The sequence below is a fragment of the Simochromis diagramma genome, unplaced genomic scaffold (genome assembly GCF_900408965.1).
Source record: "Simochromis diagramma unplaced genomic scaffold, fSimDia1.1 OVJJ01000385.1, whole genome shotgun sequence".
Classification (NCBI taxonomy): domain Eukaryota; kingdom Metazoa; phylum Chordata; class Actinopteri; order Cichliformes; family Cichlidae; genus Simochromis; species Simochromis diagramma.
In genome coordinates, this window is record NW_024386751.1 from 793,749 (window position 1) to 807,032 (window position 13,284).

At 42.6% G+C, this 13,284-nt stretch overlaps 1 protein-coding gene and 1 long non-coding RNA gene across 4 annotated transcripts in view; one reads left to right on the plus strand and one right to left on the minus strand.

Annotated features, from left to right (window-relative positions):
- Positions 1-236: 236 nt before the first annotated feature.
- The window catches only part of LOC120727690 (cadherin-7-like), a 60,511-nt gene continuing 47,463 nt past the window's right edge, over positions 237-13,284 (minus strand). For 2 of the 3 annotated variants that reach the window (XM_040022132.1, XM_040022123.1), the window contains exons 6-12: positions 5,626-5,813; positions 3,743-3,996; positions 3,529-3,665; positions 3,338-3,459; positions 2,953-3,070; positions 2,090-2,344; positions 237-1,000 (exon numbers count right to left, since the gene is read on the minus strand). In XM_040022132.1, the coding sequence (XP_039878066.1) occupies positions 528-1,000; positions 2,090-2,344; positions 2,953-3,070; positions 3,338-3,459; positions 3,529-3,665; positions 3,743-3,996; positions 5,626-5,813 (1,547 nt within the window). In that variant the 3' untranslated portion in view covers positions 237-527. Of the gene's footprint in view, positions 1,001-2,089; positions 2,345-2,952; positions 3,071-3,337; positions 3,460-3,528; positions 3,666-3,742; positions 3,997-5,611; positions 5,814-13,284 lie in introns of those variants that run through there. The other variant, XM_040022143.1, reaches the window with a different exon arrangement.
- On the plus strand, positions 7,602-11,232 carry LOC120728483. Its single transcript, XR_005694727.1, has 2 exons — positions 7,602-7,650; positions 10,759-11,232. It is a non-coding gene; the product is annotated as an uncharacterized LOC120728483 (long non-coding RNA).

Below are 13,284 nucleotides of genomic sequence, written 5' to 3' on the forward strand. Positions count from 1 at the left end.
TCTGTGCCCCGCCCACTAACCCTGTCACACGTGAGCACACGTGAAGAACCATCAGTGGTTCAGTCTGGACTCATCAGAATCTTAAAAAAAAAATCAAAGTGAGTCACAAACTAAAAACATTTTTGCTGAAAAGTTTTTCCTCCAAATTCAGAGTTGTGCATACTTCACAGGACGACATCAGCATGGAGAGGCTGAGCGTTTGGGACGTGTTACAGCAGTAAAAACAGCAGCTGCAGTTTTCATAAATTCAGTTTTATTTCTGTTGTTACACATTCAGGCTTACAAAATAAAAGCAGTACCACTGGCAAGCTTTTATTGTGAAATAGCAACAGCAGGAAATATTTCACAGTAACTACGTAAAGGTCCAGTCAGGCAGCTCAAGCTCGAGCTGGCTGGTTCCAGGTCCAGCTGCCGGTACTTCTACAGGTTCTGCTCTGGTTCAGGGTGCTCAGAGCTCCTGGTGTGAGGACTAATCCAGTTCATATGGGCTAAACAGACCACACACCTGTTGTCGCAAGGTGTGCACTCTATGAGGCACCACCTCCCTCGCGGTCTTTGTAGAGTTCTGCAAGCTTCCGAAACTTTGGCCCCCACTCACTCAGGAAGTGGTAGCTCTGCTCCGACTCCAGCGAGGTTAACGAGCTAAACGAGCTCAGCGACACAGCAGCTGACCCGCTGCCCTCCAAAGCGTACGTCTGCACAGAGTCAAAGGGTGGTGCCGTCATGTCCAGGTTGGCCTCCCGGAGCCGGTCCTTGATGAACTCCTGGAACAGTTGGTGTTTATCTTCCCTGGATGGCGGGGGCTCAGGGGCGGTGGCATGGTAGCTCCGTTTGGTCTCGTTCAGGTGTCTCAGCGTGAACATGTCGAAGGCCTCGGTGTCCTCCTCGCCACCGCCCTCATCGTCATAACAAACAATATTCTCACGAACATCTCGCTCATCGTCAATAATCAGAGGCTCCTTCCTTCTGCGTCTGATGGCCCCTGTTACCATAGCGACACCTGAGGGCAGACGAAGGGGTGGAGTCATCTTAATAAGTTAACAAGGCAGAGGTGATGGCGGCAAAGTCAAGTAATTTTAAATGAAGTTCTGCAGCACGACCCTGGATGTGGAAGTTTTCATCTTCCTGAAAGTGACATGGGTTCAGAATTCCACACACACAATATCAGAATCCTACTTTACTCTTTGTGTGATATTTGTTGTTGTTCTCTGCACTGGTAGAGTTGTTTGCTTCCCTGCTACAGACCAACGAACAGCTTCCAGCTATCTTCATAGATAATTGGCAAACCTTCTGGAGGAAACCTGGTCTTGTTAGGAGAGACGGCATCCATCCCACTTTGGATGGAGCAGCTCTCATTTCTAGAAATATGGACAAATTTATTAAACCCCCCAAAATATGACTATCCAGAGTTGGGACCAGGAAGCCAAGTTGTAGTCTTACACGCCTCTCTGCAGCTTCTCTCCTCCTGCTACCCCCCAAACCCATCTCCATAGAGACTGTGTCTCCATAGAGACACAGTCTCTATGGAGATGGGCTGACAAACAGACAAAATTCACAATTAAACTATTACATTAAAAGGTCGTCTGTTGTAACCCTTTCTATGTCAGAAATTCTCCAAAGACCACTACAGGTTTTCTTATGCAGCGTCTGACTGGCAGCTGATTCGATCGTTTCCACCAAACCCTGACAAGATGGTACAGGTGACGCTGAGAACAGCTGGTCGGGGTAATGTTCCTGGCAGACACGTGAAAGCTGAGCCCGTCAGTGTCCCAATGAAGTCATCATCATTTATAGAGCACTCCACAGCTGACACAAAATGCTGTACACTGGAACTAAATAATAAAAAAACATAAAATATACCCAATAAAATAAAAAACAGGAGAAAAACTAAAAGCTCGCTGCTTTCAGGTGACTTCAGATTTGGTTCTAGTTTCATCAGTTTGATGATCTACTCCAGCTTCAGCTAGTTTTTTTATTCTACCTCATGGACAGAGGTTCTGGATCAGCTCTAAGCCAACCAGGTTCTACTTCTTGTTTCTGACTTTACTGAATTTAACTTGAAGAGGCGCGATGTTGTCTCAGGTCATACCCAGCAGTGTGAGGAGACAGGTGAGGAGGACAACAGCGGCGAGGCTGAGGCCTTCTGGCAGCAGCAGCGCTGACATCTCCTGGACGCAGCTGCGACGATTTCCATGAAGATCGCACTCGCAGACGGTGACGGTCAGCGTGTTGGTGCTGCTGAGAGGCGGAGTCCCGCAGTCTGAAATCACCACCGGCAGGAAGTAAAGCGGCCGCTCCCGCTGCAGGAACCCGGCCCGCCACGTCAGGACAGACGCCGTGTTGTCTGAGGACAGACAGACAGATCGACGTCATCACCAGCAGCTTTTAAGGTGGAACACAGAGTGCTATTTGAGGGGGTGCCATGCCAAGCAAAGAACTAAAAACGTGTGGGAGGAGCTACAGCGAGAAGCTCATGGATGATTGGCAGCTGGAGATCCTGTGAAGGTTTTTGCTTTGTGGTAATGGGTTAGAAAGAGATGGCACCGCTGAACCGACAGGTCACACAGCTCAAACGGGCCGTCCTCCACACAGTCCTCACTCACAAAGTGTCTCCAAAGGGAATATTACGGCTAACGGGCGGATCCTGTTTCAGTGCAGGTAGCCACCAGTGAACAACAAGGACAGACGGTGCATGACGTCAGCTTGTTAACATAAAATTCACTGTTGCAGCACTAAAGTGATCCCCTTACACCCAGTTTAAGGGCCCTTATTTTCCTCATGAACCAATAAACTCGTGACTACCAGCCACAACACCACTGACACAGGAGGCATTAAACCTTAAATTCAGGCTGGTCCATGTACACCACAGAGCTGCTCTGTTTCATTGAAGTTATTTTTGGTTTTAAGGTGGACTGCACAGTTCTGCTGTATACTGATTAAGGTGGACTGTACCGTTGTTGTCTCTCAGGACGAAGCTTTGGTTCCAGGCAGCCTTGGCAGCCAAAGAAAACAGGAAGTGATGTCCATTCTTGGCTTCATCCAAATCCACGGCGCTCAGCGTCACAATGATCTAAAGGTCAAAGGTCAAACAGAGGCAGAAAATCAGAAGCACATCCAGTCACCAAAGCTCATGTGACCTGAGAAGGGACTTCTGGATCCATCTCAGTAACAGATTATAGAGATTTCACAGACGATGCTCATTAAATAACGGATATCAGTGACATCACAGCCACAGCAGCTGTATTTACCTGTCTGTCTACACACCTGCTCACTCGCCTTCTGCTCACTCGCTCACCTTTCTGTGAACACCTGTCTGTAAGCCACAAGTGAGCCTCACCTGTCCCGGCTGGGCGTCCTCACAGACGGATGTCTGGTACTCGACGGGAAAGCTCGGAGCGTTGTCATTGACGTCTGTCACAGAGACCAGAACCACGGCTTTGCCCACCTGAGAGTGATCCACTGAGACAGACACACCTGTCAGATACACCTGCTGCTCGCAGGAAGACAAACTCATGTCATGTGACTTACAGCTCTCTGTGGCGAGCACAGTGATGTTGTGCAGAGCGCTCAGCTCTCTGTCCAGACGTCTGCTCATCCGGATCACGCCTGATTGTCTGTCAATGTCAAAGTAGTTCTCCACGTCCGACTTCCTGTCGATGGCGTACCTGCAGAGCAGCACAGGTGTTGTCTTTGCGTTTTGGTGGAAATGTGTTTGCAGTGATTTTACCGCCTCGCGTCTTACCTGATGGGACAATTTGAGGCGTCGGGGTCGTGAGCTGAAACCGATCCCACCTCAGTTCCCACCGGCGCTGCCTCTGAAACCGCCATCTGGCTGATGCGGGGGGAAAAACACGGAGGTTCGTTCACGTCCTCCACCTGCAGCCGGACTGTCGCCACGTCGCTGAACGGCCCAGCTGACAGAAAGCGGGTGTCCATGTAGCGATTGGATGCCTCGACGCGTAAAGCGTAGCTGGTCTTGGTCTCAAAGTCCAGAGTCTGAGGAGGAGGGAGGACATGACATCATAGGTGCCTCTGAGTGCAGGCTGGTCTCCCTGGAGATCCGAGTACTTCTGAATATTTAGCGTAACAAAAACGCCACGATGCATTAACTGTTTCTGAAGCGCTGTGGATGCTCCTACAGAGCTGAGCCGCCTGACAGCACACCAACAGCTGTTTGAGCTGCACCTCATGAAGAGGGGCCTTCATGGGAATGGAGGCCAGAGCTATGACAGAGTCTGTGCACCACGGTCCAGCTTACAACATTAGAAACGTCACATTGGCAGCAAATAGGAAAAGAACTACAGCGTAATTATTAAGAGAGCTGCGAGTCAGACGAGAACATGGCTCTCCAACGTAATCAGAAGGTAAAAACCTCAGGAGCTTATTTCACCTACAAACTCAAATCAGTTATTTTCTGTATAAAGAAAACTGAAGCTACCAGGGTGTTTCTGCCGTCTTACACATCCTCTCTTTGCTGGTGTTTTCTCTGCATCGCTAAAGAACAGAAATTATATCCTGCTGCATTTAGTGTTCATTAACATGAAATTTACCGGTAAGACAAAGTGACTTTTAATCAAACTATGATGCTGAATGTTTCAGTCACAGCACAGAAGCTGCTCTCATAAATGTGTTAAAAGATGGTCACCTGAAAACAGACCCTGTTACTGTTACACCTCAGTACAGGTGAGAACTCAGGTGTGCTTCTCAGACAGGTAGAAGGCAGGAATTAGCTCCATGCCTCATGGAGGCTCGAGGGTCAGTCCTCCAGTCCATTATGTCATGAATGCAGGGTGGGTTACACAGACGAGTTGGCTCTGTCACAAAAAGACCTTTTTGTGGACAGTTGGCACTTTAACAGAGACAAGCCTGAGATGTTTTATGTGTCCAGCAAGACTTGAGAGGCTTATTCGTGTGTACAGGGATGACGATGCTCTACTTACTGGCTTCCTCTAAGGCTGGAAAGACGGCTGCAGTTAGAAAACAGAGCACATCACTCCAACTCCCTGTCTTGGCTTCCAAGAAGTATTGCTAATGGTTTAAAAGTCGGAGGATGGCTCAGGCCCTGATGTATCTGACTTCATATCAGCAGGGCTTTCAGTTAGTGGTGCCGAGATCTGAAACTACACACGGGGAGATGATTTATCTGCTGCCCACCGCTGGAGCCAGCGACACATGGAGGTCAGACTGACCGAAGCTGGAAACCTATCTACTTTTGTTCTCCTTTGTAAGTCATGTTACTGGGTTGAATAAACTAGCGTGGCCATCAGTAAAACGTGGTCATGCGATTATGTGAAGGTGACACCCACATTTATTCTCATTGTGCTGGCACAGACACGACTGCTGACAGAAGAGAACAGAAAGGAAACCTTTATCTGAGCGATGAATCTAAAATCAGAACAATAAAAAAAATGTCATCTGCAAGAGACACAGCGAGCTAAATTTAAACAGCTGTGAGCAGCTGCCGAGCAGCAGGGACGTCCTCTGGGACGCACACGAGGCCAGTGCTAACGCGATGATGCAACGATCACAGGGACGCGTCCCGAGAAGACTCGGAAGAGTTCACAGTGGACAGAAACATCAGAACCAAAAACTGGAGATTTCTGTGACCTACAAACAATCCAGAACCTTGATCAGGATGACCAGTCCTTCCTGTGTGTGGGGGTCTGTGAGCATCCTGAAGGTTCCCAGTCCATCCCCGTCCAGGATCCTGTAGTCCATCTCAGCGTTTGGACCCGCGTCCGCATCCAGAGCTTTGATCTTCGCGACCACCGCTGACACCAGTGTGGATTCTGGGACGCTGAACTGGTAACTCTCTGTGGGTCACAGAGGATGAAGCCTGAATGAGTGCCTGCAGCGCCCCCTTCAGTTCAATTCAATTCAACTCTTTATCCGGTTGTTCAGTGATGACGCGACGAATCCTACTTGCGGGCCTAAAGTAGTCTGCGTTTAATATGGCTTTTGTGTTGTTAACATGTTTAATGTTATGTATTTTCTTCTATTTGATCTCAAAAAACTCCTAAAACAGTCAGTGATCACTGCTGACCTCCCTCGGCTTTTATTACCACTAATCATTTATTTAAGCTCAGTTTTTAAAACCTTAGGATGTAACTACAGCCCAGCCCATGCAGCAGTATATGAATGACTAACCTCGTATTGTGGATGGATTATCTCAGTTGTTCTCCTGGCTGAAGTTTGGTCCTTTTACAGCATCCTGCCATGCGATTACATTTGTTCCTGACCACCGAGAACACTCATGTTAACTTTTATCGAGTGGAAAAAAAGTTAGCTTGTTTATATTATGCTAACATAGCTGTGTCGCTAGCGGTCACGTAGCACATCATTATATACCAGCTAGCCCAACTTCAGTAACCCTACAAATGTCACTGCTTTTTAGTTTTCTGTCTTCATTTATGCTGGAAGTGATAACAGAGCTGTACGTTTTAATTTGTTTCCAAAACCCCGCAGTCAGGACATGCTATATTGTATTTAGATAAAAGCTAGCGAGCTAACTCCCTGCTAACTTCTAACTCCGTTAAATGTCATAAATTCCGTTTTCATGGATGCCTGGATGTTAAACTCAATTGTTACACCTGGTAGAGCAGAACGCTGATCATTTTATTAAAGATGAAAGACTTTAGACAGTTTTTCAACTCTCAGTAATGCCATAGTGATCGTTTGATATATGGACCTGCAGCGGAGTTTAGACCCAGACACGGCTAGTGACGTCAGACTGAACAACCGGATTGTCTCTGGGGAAATTAGTGCAGCAGCAAGCGCAGTCACAGCAGGGTCTGTGTTGTGAACAGGACCCAGAAGCAGGGAGAGGTCAGGTGAACAAAAAACGAGCCTTTATTTGGCTGGTGGCAGGAGATAAACATGAAAACTATGAGAGACTATGGTGGGGATCACAGATGACCTGACAATGAAACACAGAAAACAGAGGACTTAAATACACAGGAGGTGATCAGGGGAAGTGGGGACACATGGGGGAAACAGCTGACACAATGGCTGTTTCCCAATTCAGGGTCTGCAGCCTTAAAGTACGCAGCCTCAACGATCCTCAAGGGTCGTGTACTCAAAGACCGCTAAGGCCGGAAGTGCGAGGCTTGTGAAATGGGACGGTCTAGCCTCCGTCGCGCTGCCCAGGTTGCCTAGCAACCATGATACTAACAGCTGGAAACGTTTCATACAGCTTTGTTTGACAGAAATGAAGGAGAAAATCTTTTGTTCATTTGTTTGTTTGTTTCTACATGAGCTTTGATCATTCTCTGTAAGATTAAGCTCAGCTATTGAACGGCGTATATTTTAAAGTAAAGGCTTTAAAACCAAGTTAGTACAAACATCACTAATGTCACATAACTTTGCAGACATGTGGCCAACAGTAATTAGTGTGAATGCTTGAAAAGCATTCACAGTATTGTTCTTCTAATCTTTATTATTAGTGTGAATGCTTGAAAAGCATTCACAGTATTGTTCTTCTAATCTTTATTATTAGTGTGAATGCTTGAAAAGCATTCACAGTATTGTTCTTCTAATCTTTATTATTAGTGTGAATGCTTGAAAAGCATTCACAGTATTGTTCTTCTAATCTTTATTATTAGTGTGAATGCTTGAAAAGCATTCACAGTATTGTTCTTCTAATCTTTATTAGTGTGAATGCTTGAAAAGCATTCACAGTATTGTTCTTCTAATCTTTATTATTATTATATTTTATTATCTATTCCGTACGTTTTTTGTAATCCCACTACTTCAAAACCATTCAACTTAGAAAAACCATTCAAACACCGTTAGATTCCTATTCTTTTGGACAACACTGCTTCTATTTTTCTCATTTTTAACATTTATATTTTTTATTTTATTCAACTTTATTTAACAAAAATTTATAATGTATTTCAATGGAGAGACCCTTCAAATTCTCATTCAAATTCCTCCTCTTTAAACTGTATCTACTTCCACATACATTGACATAGAGCCACCATTCAAACTTTAAAACGAAGACAAGACATTCAACTATTCAACTTGTATTTATCTTTTCAATATCTATTATACTTTTTCTTCAGTTCCAGTTTAAGTTTCATGATGTTTTTTCACCCGTTTCAGAGTTTATAATGGGTGTGTATGGGACGGAATGTTGGGGCTAGAGTGAGACAGCTCAACTGCTAGAGTGAGAGGAGCAAAAAAATTAATCTTAAAATCTTTTTTAAAACTGCTGCTGTGTCCACAGCGTTTGCTCTACAGGTATGATTTTACCCTCAAAACGTAGCCATCGCTGTCCTCTTTCATCCAATGTGTTTACTATTGTACTAGGTGTTATGGTTCTTTCATAAATGTCACCAATGCACAGCCTCCTCCCTCCAACTCTTCCATAGACTCTAATGTTAAAATGGCTCAGAAGGTTCGTTTGAAAATCAGAAGAGCATGGTGTCTTTCCACTGTCACCACGCCCATATAATAAACTCCACAGGCATGAAAACTGAGAATTTGGTAGACTAGACATTGCTGCCGCTCACGGTGAAAGAATTTTGTCAATACGACTTTTACTTTTCATTTGGGAGCGATTTGTTTGGGGCTGACTTTTCTGTTCATTTTAAGCAGCAAAAGTGAGGTGCATGTCTGTGTACGTGTGTATGGAGCCATTGGGTGCGGTCACTATAGCAACCAGGCTCACACCTGCCTGCTTAACGAGCTCTCTCTCACTCTGCCAAGGTTCATCTTAAACATTTCTCTTTCAACTGCTGCTGTGTCCACAGTGTTACAGCCATCATTTTACCCTCAAAACGTCGCCATCGTTGTTCTCTTTCCAACATCTTGTCTTTCAAAGCTCAGAGATGTCAACTTTTTAAACTGTGTGGATCCAAGTGGAGGGATCACATTTTAGTCATTCAGTGATTCAAAGAATATGAACTTTTAATATTCATTCAGATGTTTTCTGACTCTAAATTTTCTTTGCTCATTTCTTAGGTTTTTCTAATTTACAATTAAAACATTTTCAGCTTTTTTCCAACTTCTTCTTCTGTGTAACCTTCAGCTTTTAGCAGTTCAGCACCTTTGTTTTCAGGTTAAATTCGTTTTTTTATTTTTTTTATCTCATTCAATATTTTTAACTCAAATATTCAGCAATTAATTCATTTCAGTGCATACATTCAGATTCAAGCATCCACACTGCAGTTCTTCAGAAAATGCAATCCTTTCTAGTTAGTTGTATGCTTGAAAGCATTTATTTCTTCTACTCTTTTTTAAGTGTGATCCTTAAAAGCACACAGTAGTTGTTGAACTTAATTTAAACTCCGTACGTTTTTGTAATCCTACTCTTCAAAACCGTTAACTTAGAAAAACCATTCAAACACCGTTAGATTCCTATTCTTTTGGACAAGCACTGCTTCTATTTTTCTCATTTTTAACATTTATATTTTTAATTTATTCAACTTTATTCAACAAAAATTTCCCATGTATTTCAATGGGGAGACCTTCAAATTTCATTCAACTTCTCCTTTAAACTGTATCTACTTCCACATACATTGACATAGAGCCACCATTCAAACTTTAAAACGAAGACAAGACATTCAACTATTCAACTTGTATTTATCTTTTCAATATCTATTATACTTTTTCTTCAGTTCCAGTTTAAGTTTCATGATGTTTTTTCACCCGTTTCAGAGTTTATAATGGGTGTGTATGGGACGGAATGTTGGGGCTAGAGTGAGGCAGCTCAACTGCTAGAGTGAGAGGAGCAAAAAAATTAATCTTAAAATCTTTTTTAAAACTGCTGCTGTGTCCGCAGCGTTTGCTCTACAGGTATGATTTTACCCTCAAAACGTAGCCATCGCTGTCCTCTTTCATCCAATGTGTTTACTATTGTACTAGGTGTTATGGTTCTTTCGTAAATGTCACCAATGCACAGCCTCCTCCCTCCAACTCTTCCATAGACTCTAATGTTAAAATGGCTCAGAAGGTTCGTTTGAAAATCAGAAGAGCATGGTGTTTTTACACTGTCACCACGTCCATATAATAAACTCCACAGGCATGAAAACTGAGAATTCGGTAGACTGGACATTGCTGCCGCTCACGGTGAAAGAATTTCGTCAATACGACCTATACTTTTCATTTGGGAGCGATTTGTTTCGGCCTGACTTTTCTGTTCATTTTAAGCAGCAAAAGTGAGGCGCATGTCTGTGTACGTGTGTATGGAGCCATTGGGTGCAGTCACTATAGCAACCAGGCTCACACCTGCCTGCTTAACGAGCTCTGCCTGCCACTGTGCCAAGATTCATCTTAAACACTTCTCTTTCAACTGCTGCTGTGTCCACAGTGTTACAGCCATCATTTTACCCTCAAAATGTCGCCATTATTGTTCTCTTTCCAACACCGTATCTTTCAAAGCTCAGGCATTTAAACTTTTTAAACTGTGTGGATCAAAGTGGAGGGATCACATTTTAGTCATTCAGTGATTCAAAGAATATGACCTTTTAATATTCATTCAGATGTTTTCTGACTCTAAATGTTCTTTTCTCATTTCTTAGGGTTTTCTAATTTACATTTAAAACATTTTCAGTTTTTTTCCAACTTCTTCTTCTGTGTAACCTTCAGCTTTTAGCAGTTCAGCACCTTTGTTTTCAGGTTAAATTCGTTTTTTTTTTTGTTTGTTTTTTTATCTCATTCAATATTTTTAACTCAAAATTCAGCAATTAATTCATTTCAGTGCATACATTCAGATTCAAGCATTCACACTGCAGTTTCTTCAGAAAATGCACTTTCTAGTTATTATATTTTATTCTGTATTCCGTACGTTTTTTGAAAGCCTACTCCTTCAAAACCATTCAACTTAGAAAAACCATTCAAACACCATTAGATTCCTATTCTTTTGGACATGACTGCTTCTATTTTTCTCATTTTTAACATTTATATTTTTAATTTTATTCAACTTTATTCAACAAAAATTTCCCATGTATTTCAATGGGGAGACCCTTCAAATCCTCATTCAACTTACTCATTTTTAAACTCTTACTACTTCCACATACGTTGACATAGAGCCACCATTCAAACTTTAAAATGAAGACAAGACATTCAACTATTCAACTTGTATTTATCTTTTCAATATCTATTATACTTTTTCTTCAGTTCCAGTTTAAGTTTCATGATGTTTTTTCACCCGTTTCAGAGTTTATAATGGGTGTGTATGGGACGGAATGTTGGGGCTAGAGTGAGGCAGCTCAACTGCTAGAGTGAGAGGAGCAAAAAAATTAATCTTAAAATCTTTTTTAAAACTGCTGCTGTGTCCACAGCGTTTGCTCTACAGGTTTGATTTTACCCTCAAAACGTAGCCATGGCTGTCCTCTTTCATCCAATGTGTTTACTATTGTACTAGGTGTTATGGTTCTTTCATAAATGTCACCAATGCACAGCCTCCTCCCTCCAACTCTTCCATAGACTCTAATGTTAAAATGGCTCAGAAGGTTCGTTTGAAAATCAGAAGAGCATGGTGTTTTTACACTGTCACCACGTCCATATAATAAGCTCCACAGGCATGAAAACTGAGAATTAGGTAGACTAGACATTGCTGTCGCTCACGGTGAAAGAATTTTGTCAATACGACCTATACTTTTCATTTGGGAGCGATTTGTTTCGGCCTGACTTTTCTGTTCATTTTAAGCAGCAAAAGTGAGGTGCATGTCTGTGTACGTGTGTATGGAGCCATTGGGTGCGGTTACTATAGCAACCAGGCTCACACCTGCCTGCTTAACGAGCTCTCTCTGCCACTGTACCAAGATTCATCTTAAGCACTTCTCTTTCAACTGCTGCTGTGTCCACAGTGTTAAAGCCATCATTTTGCCCTCAAAACGTCACCATCATTGTTCTCTTCCCAACACTGTGTCTTTCAAAGCTCAGACATTTAAACTTTTTAAACTGTGTGGATCTGTTCTTTGTACTCCTACTCCTTCAAAACCGTTCAACTTAGAAAAACCATTCAAACACCGTTAGATTCCTATTCTTTTAGACATGACTGCTTCTACTTTTCTCATTTTTAACATTTATATTTTTAATTTTATTCAACTTTATTCAACAAAAATTTCCAATGTATTTCAATGGGGAGACCCTTCAAATCCTCATTCAACTTACTCATTTTTAAACTCCTACTACTTCCACATACGTTGACATAGAGCCACCATTCAAACTTTAAAACGAAGACAAGACATTCAACTATTCAACTTGTATTTATCTTTTCCATATCTATTACACTTTTTCTTCAGTTCCAGTTTAAGTTTCATGATGTTTTTTCACCCGTTTCAGAGTTTATAATGGGTGTGTATGGGACGGAATGTTGGGGCTAGAGTGAGGCAGCTCAACTGCTAGAGTGAGAGGAGCAAAAAAATTAATCTTAAAATCTTTTTTAAAACTGCTGCTGTGTCCGCAGCGTTTGCTCTACAGGTATGGTTTTACCCTCAAAACGTAGCCATCGCTGTCCTCTTTCATCCAATGTGTTTACTATTGTACTAGGTGTTATGGTTCTTTCATAAATGTCACCAATGCACAGCCTCCTCCCTCCAACTCTTCCATAGACTCTAATGTTAAATTGGCTCAGAAGGTTCGTTTGAAAATCAGAAGAGCATGGTGTCTTTCCACTGTCACCACGTCCATATAATAAACTCCACAGGCATGAAAACTGAGAATTTGGTAGACTAGACATTGCTGTCGCTCACGGTGAAAGAATTTCGTCAATACGACATGTACTTTTCATTTGGGAACGATTTGTTTCGGCCTGACTTTTCTGTTCATTTTAAGCAGCAAAAGTGAGGTGCATGTCTGTGTCGTGTGTATGGAGCCATTGGGGTGCGGTCACTATAGCAACCAGGCTCACACCTGCCTGCTTAACGAGCTCTCTCTGCCACTCTGCCAAGATTCATCTTAAACACTTCTCTTTCAACTGCTGCTGTGTCCACAGTGTTAAAGCCATCATTTTACCCTCAAAACGTCGCCATCGTTGTTCTCTTTCCAACATCTTGTCTTTCAAAGCTCAGAGATGTAAACCTTTTAAACTGTGTGGGTCCAAGTGGAGGGATCACATTTTAGTCATTCAGTGATTCAAAGAATATGACCTTTTAATATTCTTTCAGATGTTTTCTGACTGTAAATGTTCTTTTCTCATTTTTTAGGTTTTTCTAATTTACAATTAAAACATTTTCAGCTTTTTTCCAACTTCTTCTTCTGTGTAACCTTCACCTTTTAGCAGTTCAGCTCTTTGGTTTTCAGGTGAAAATTTCTGTATTTTTCATCTCATTCAAAATT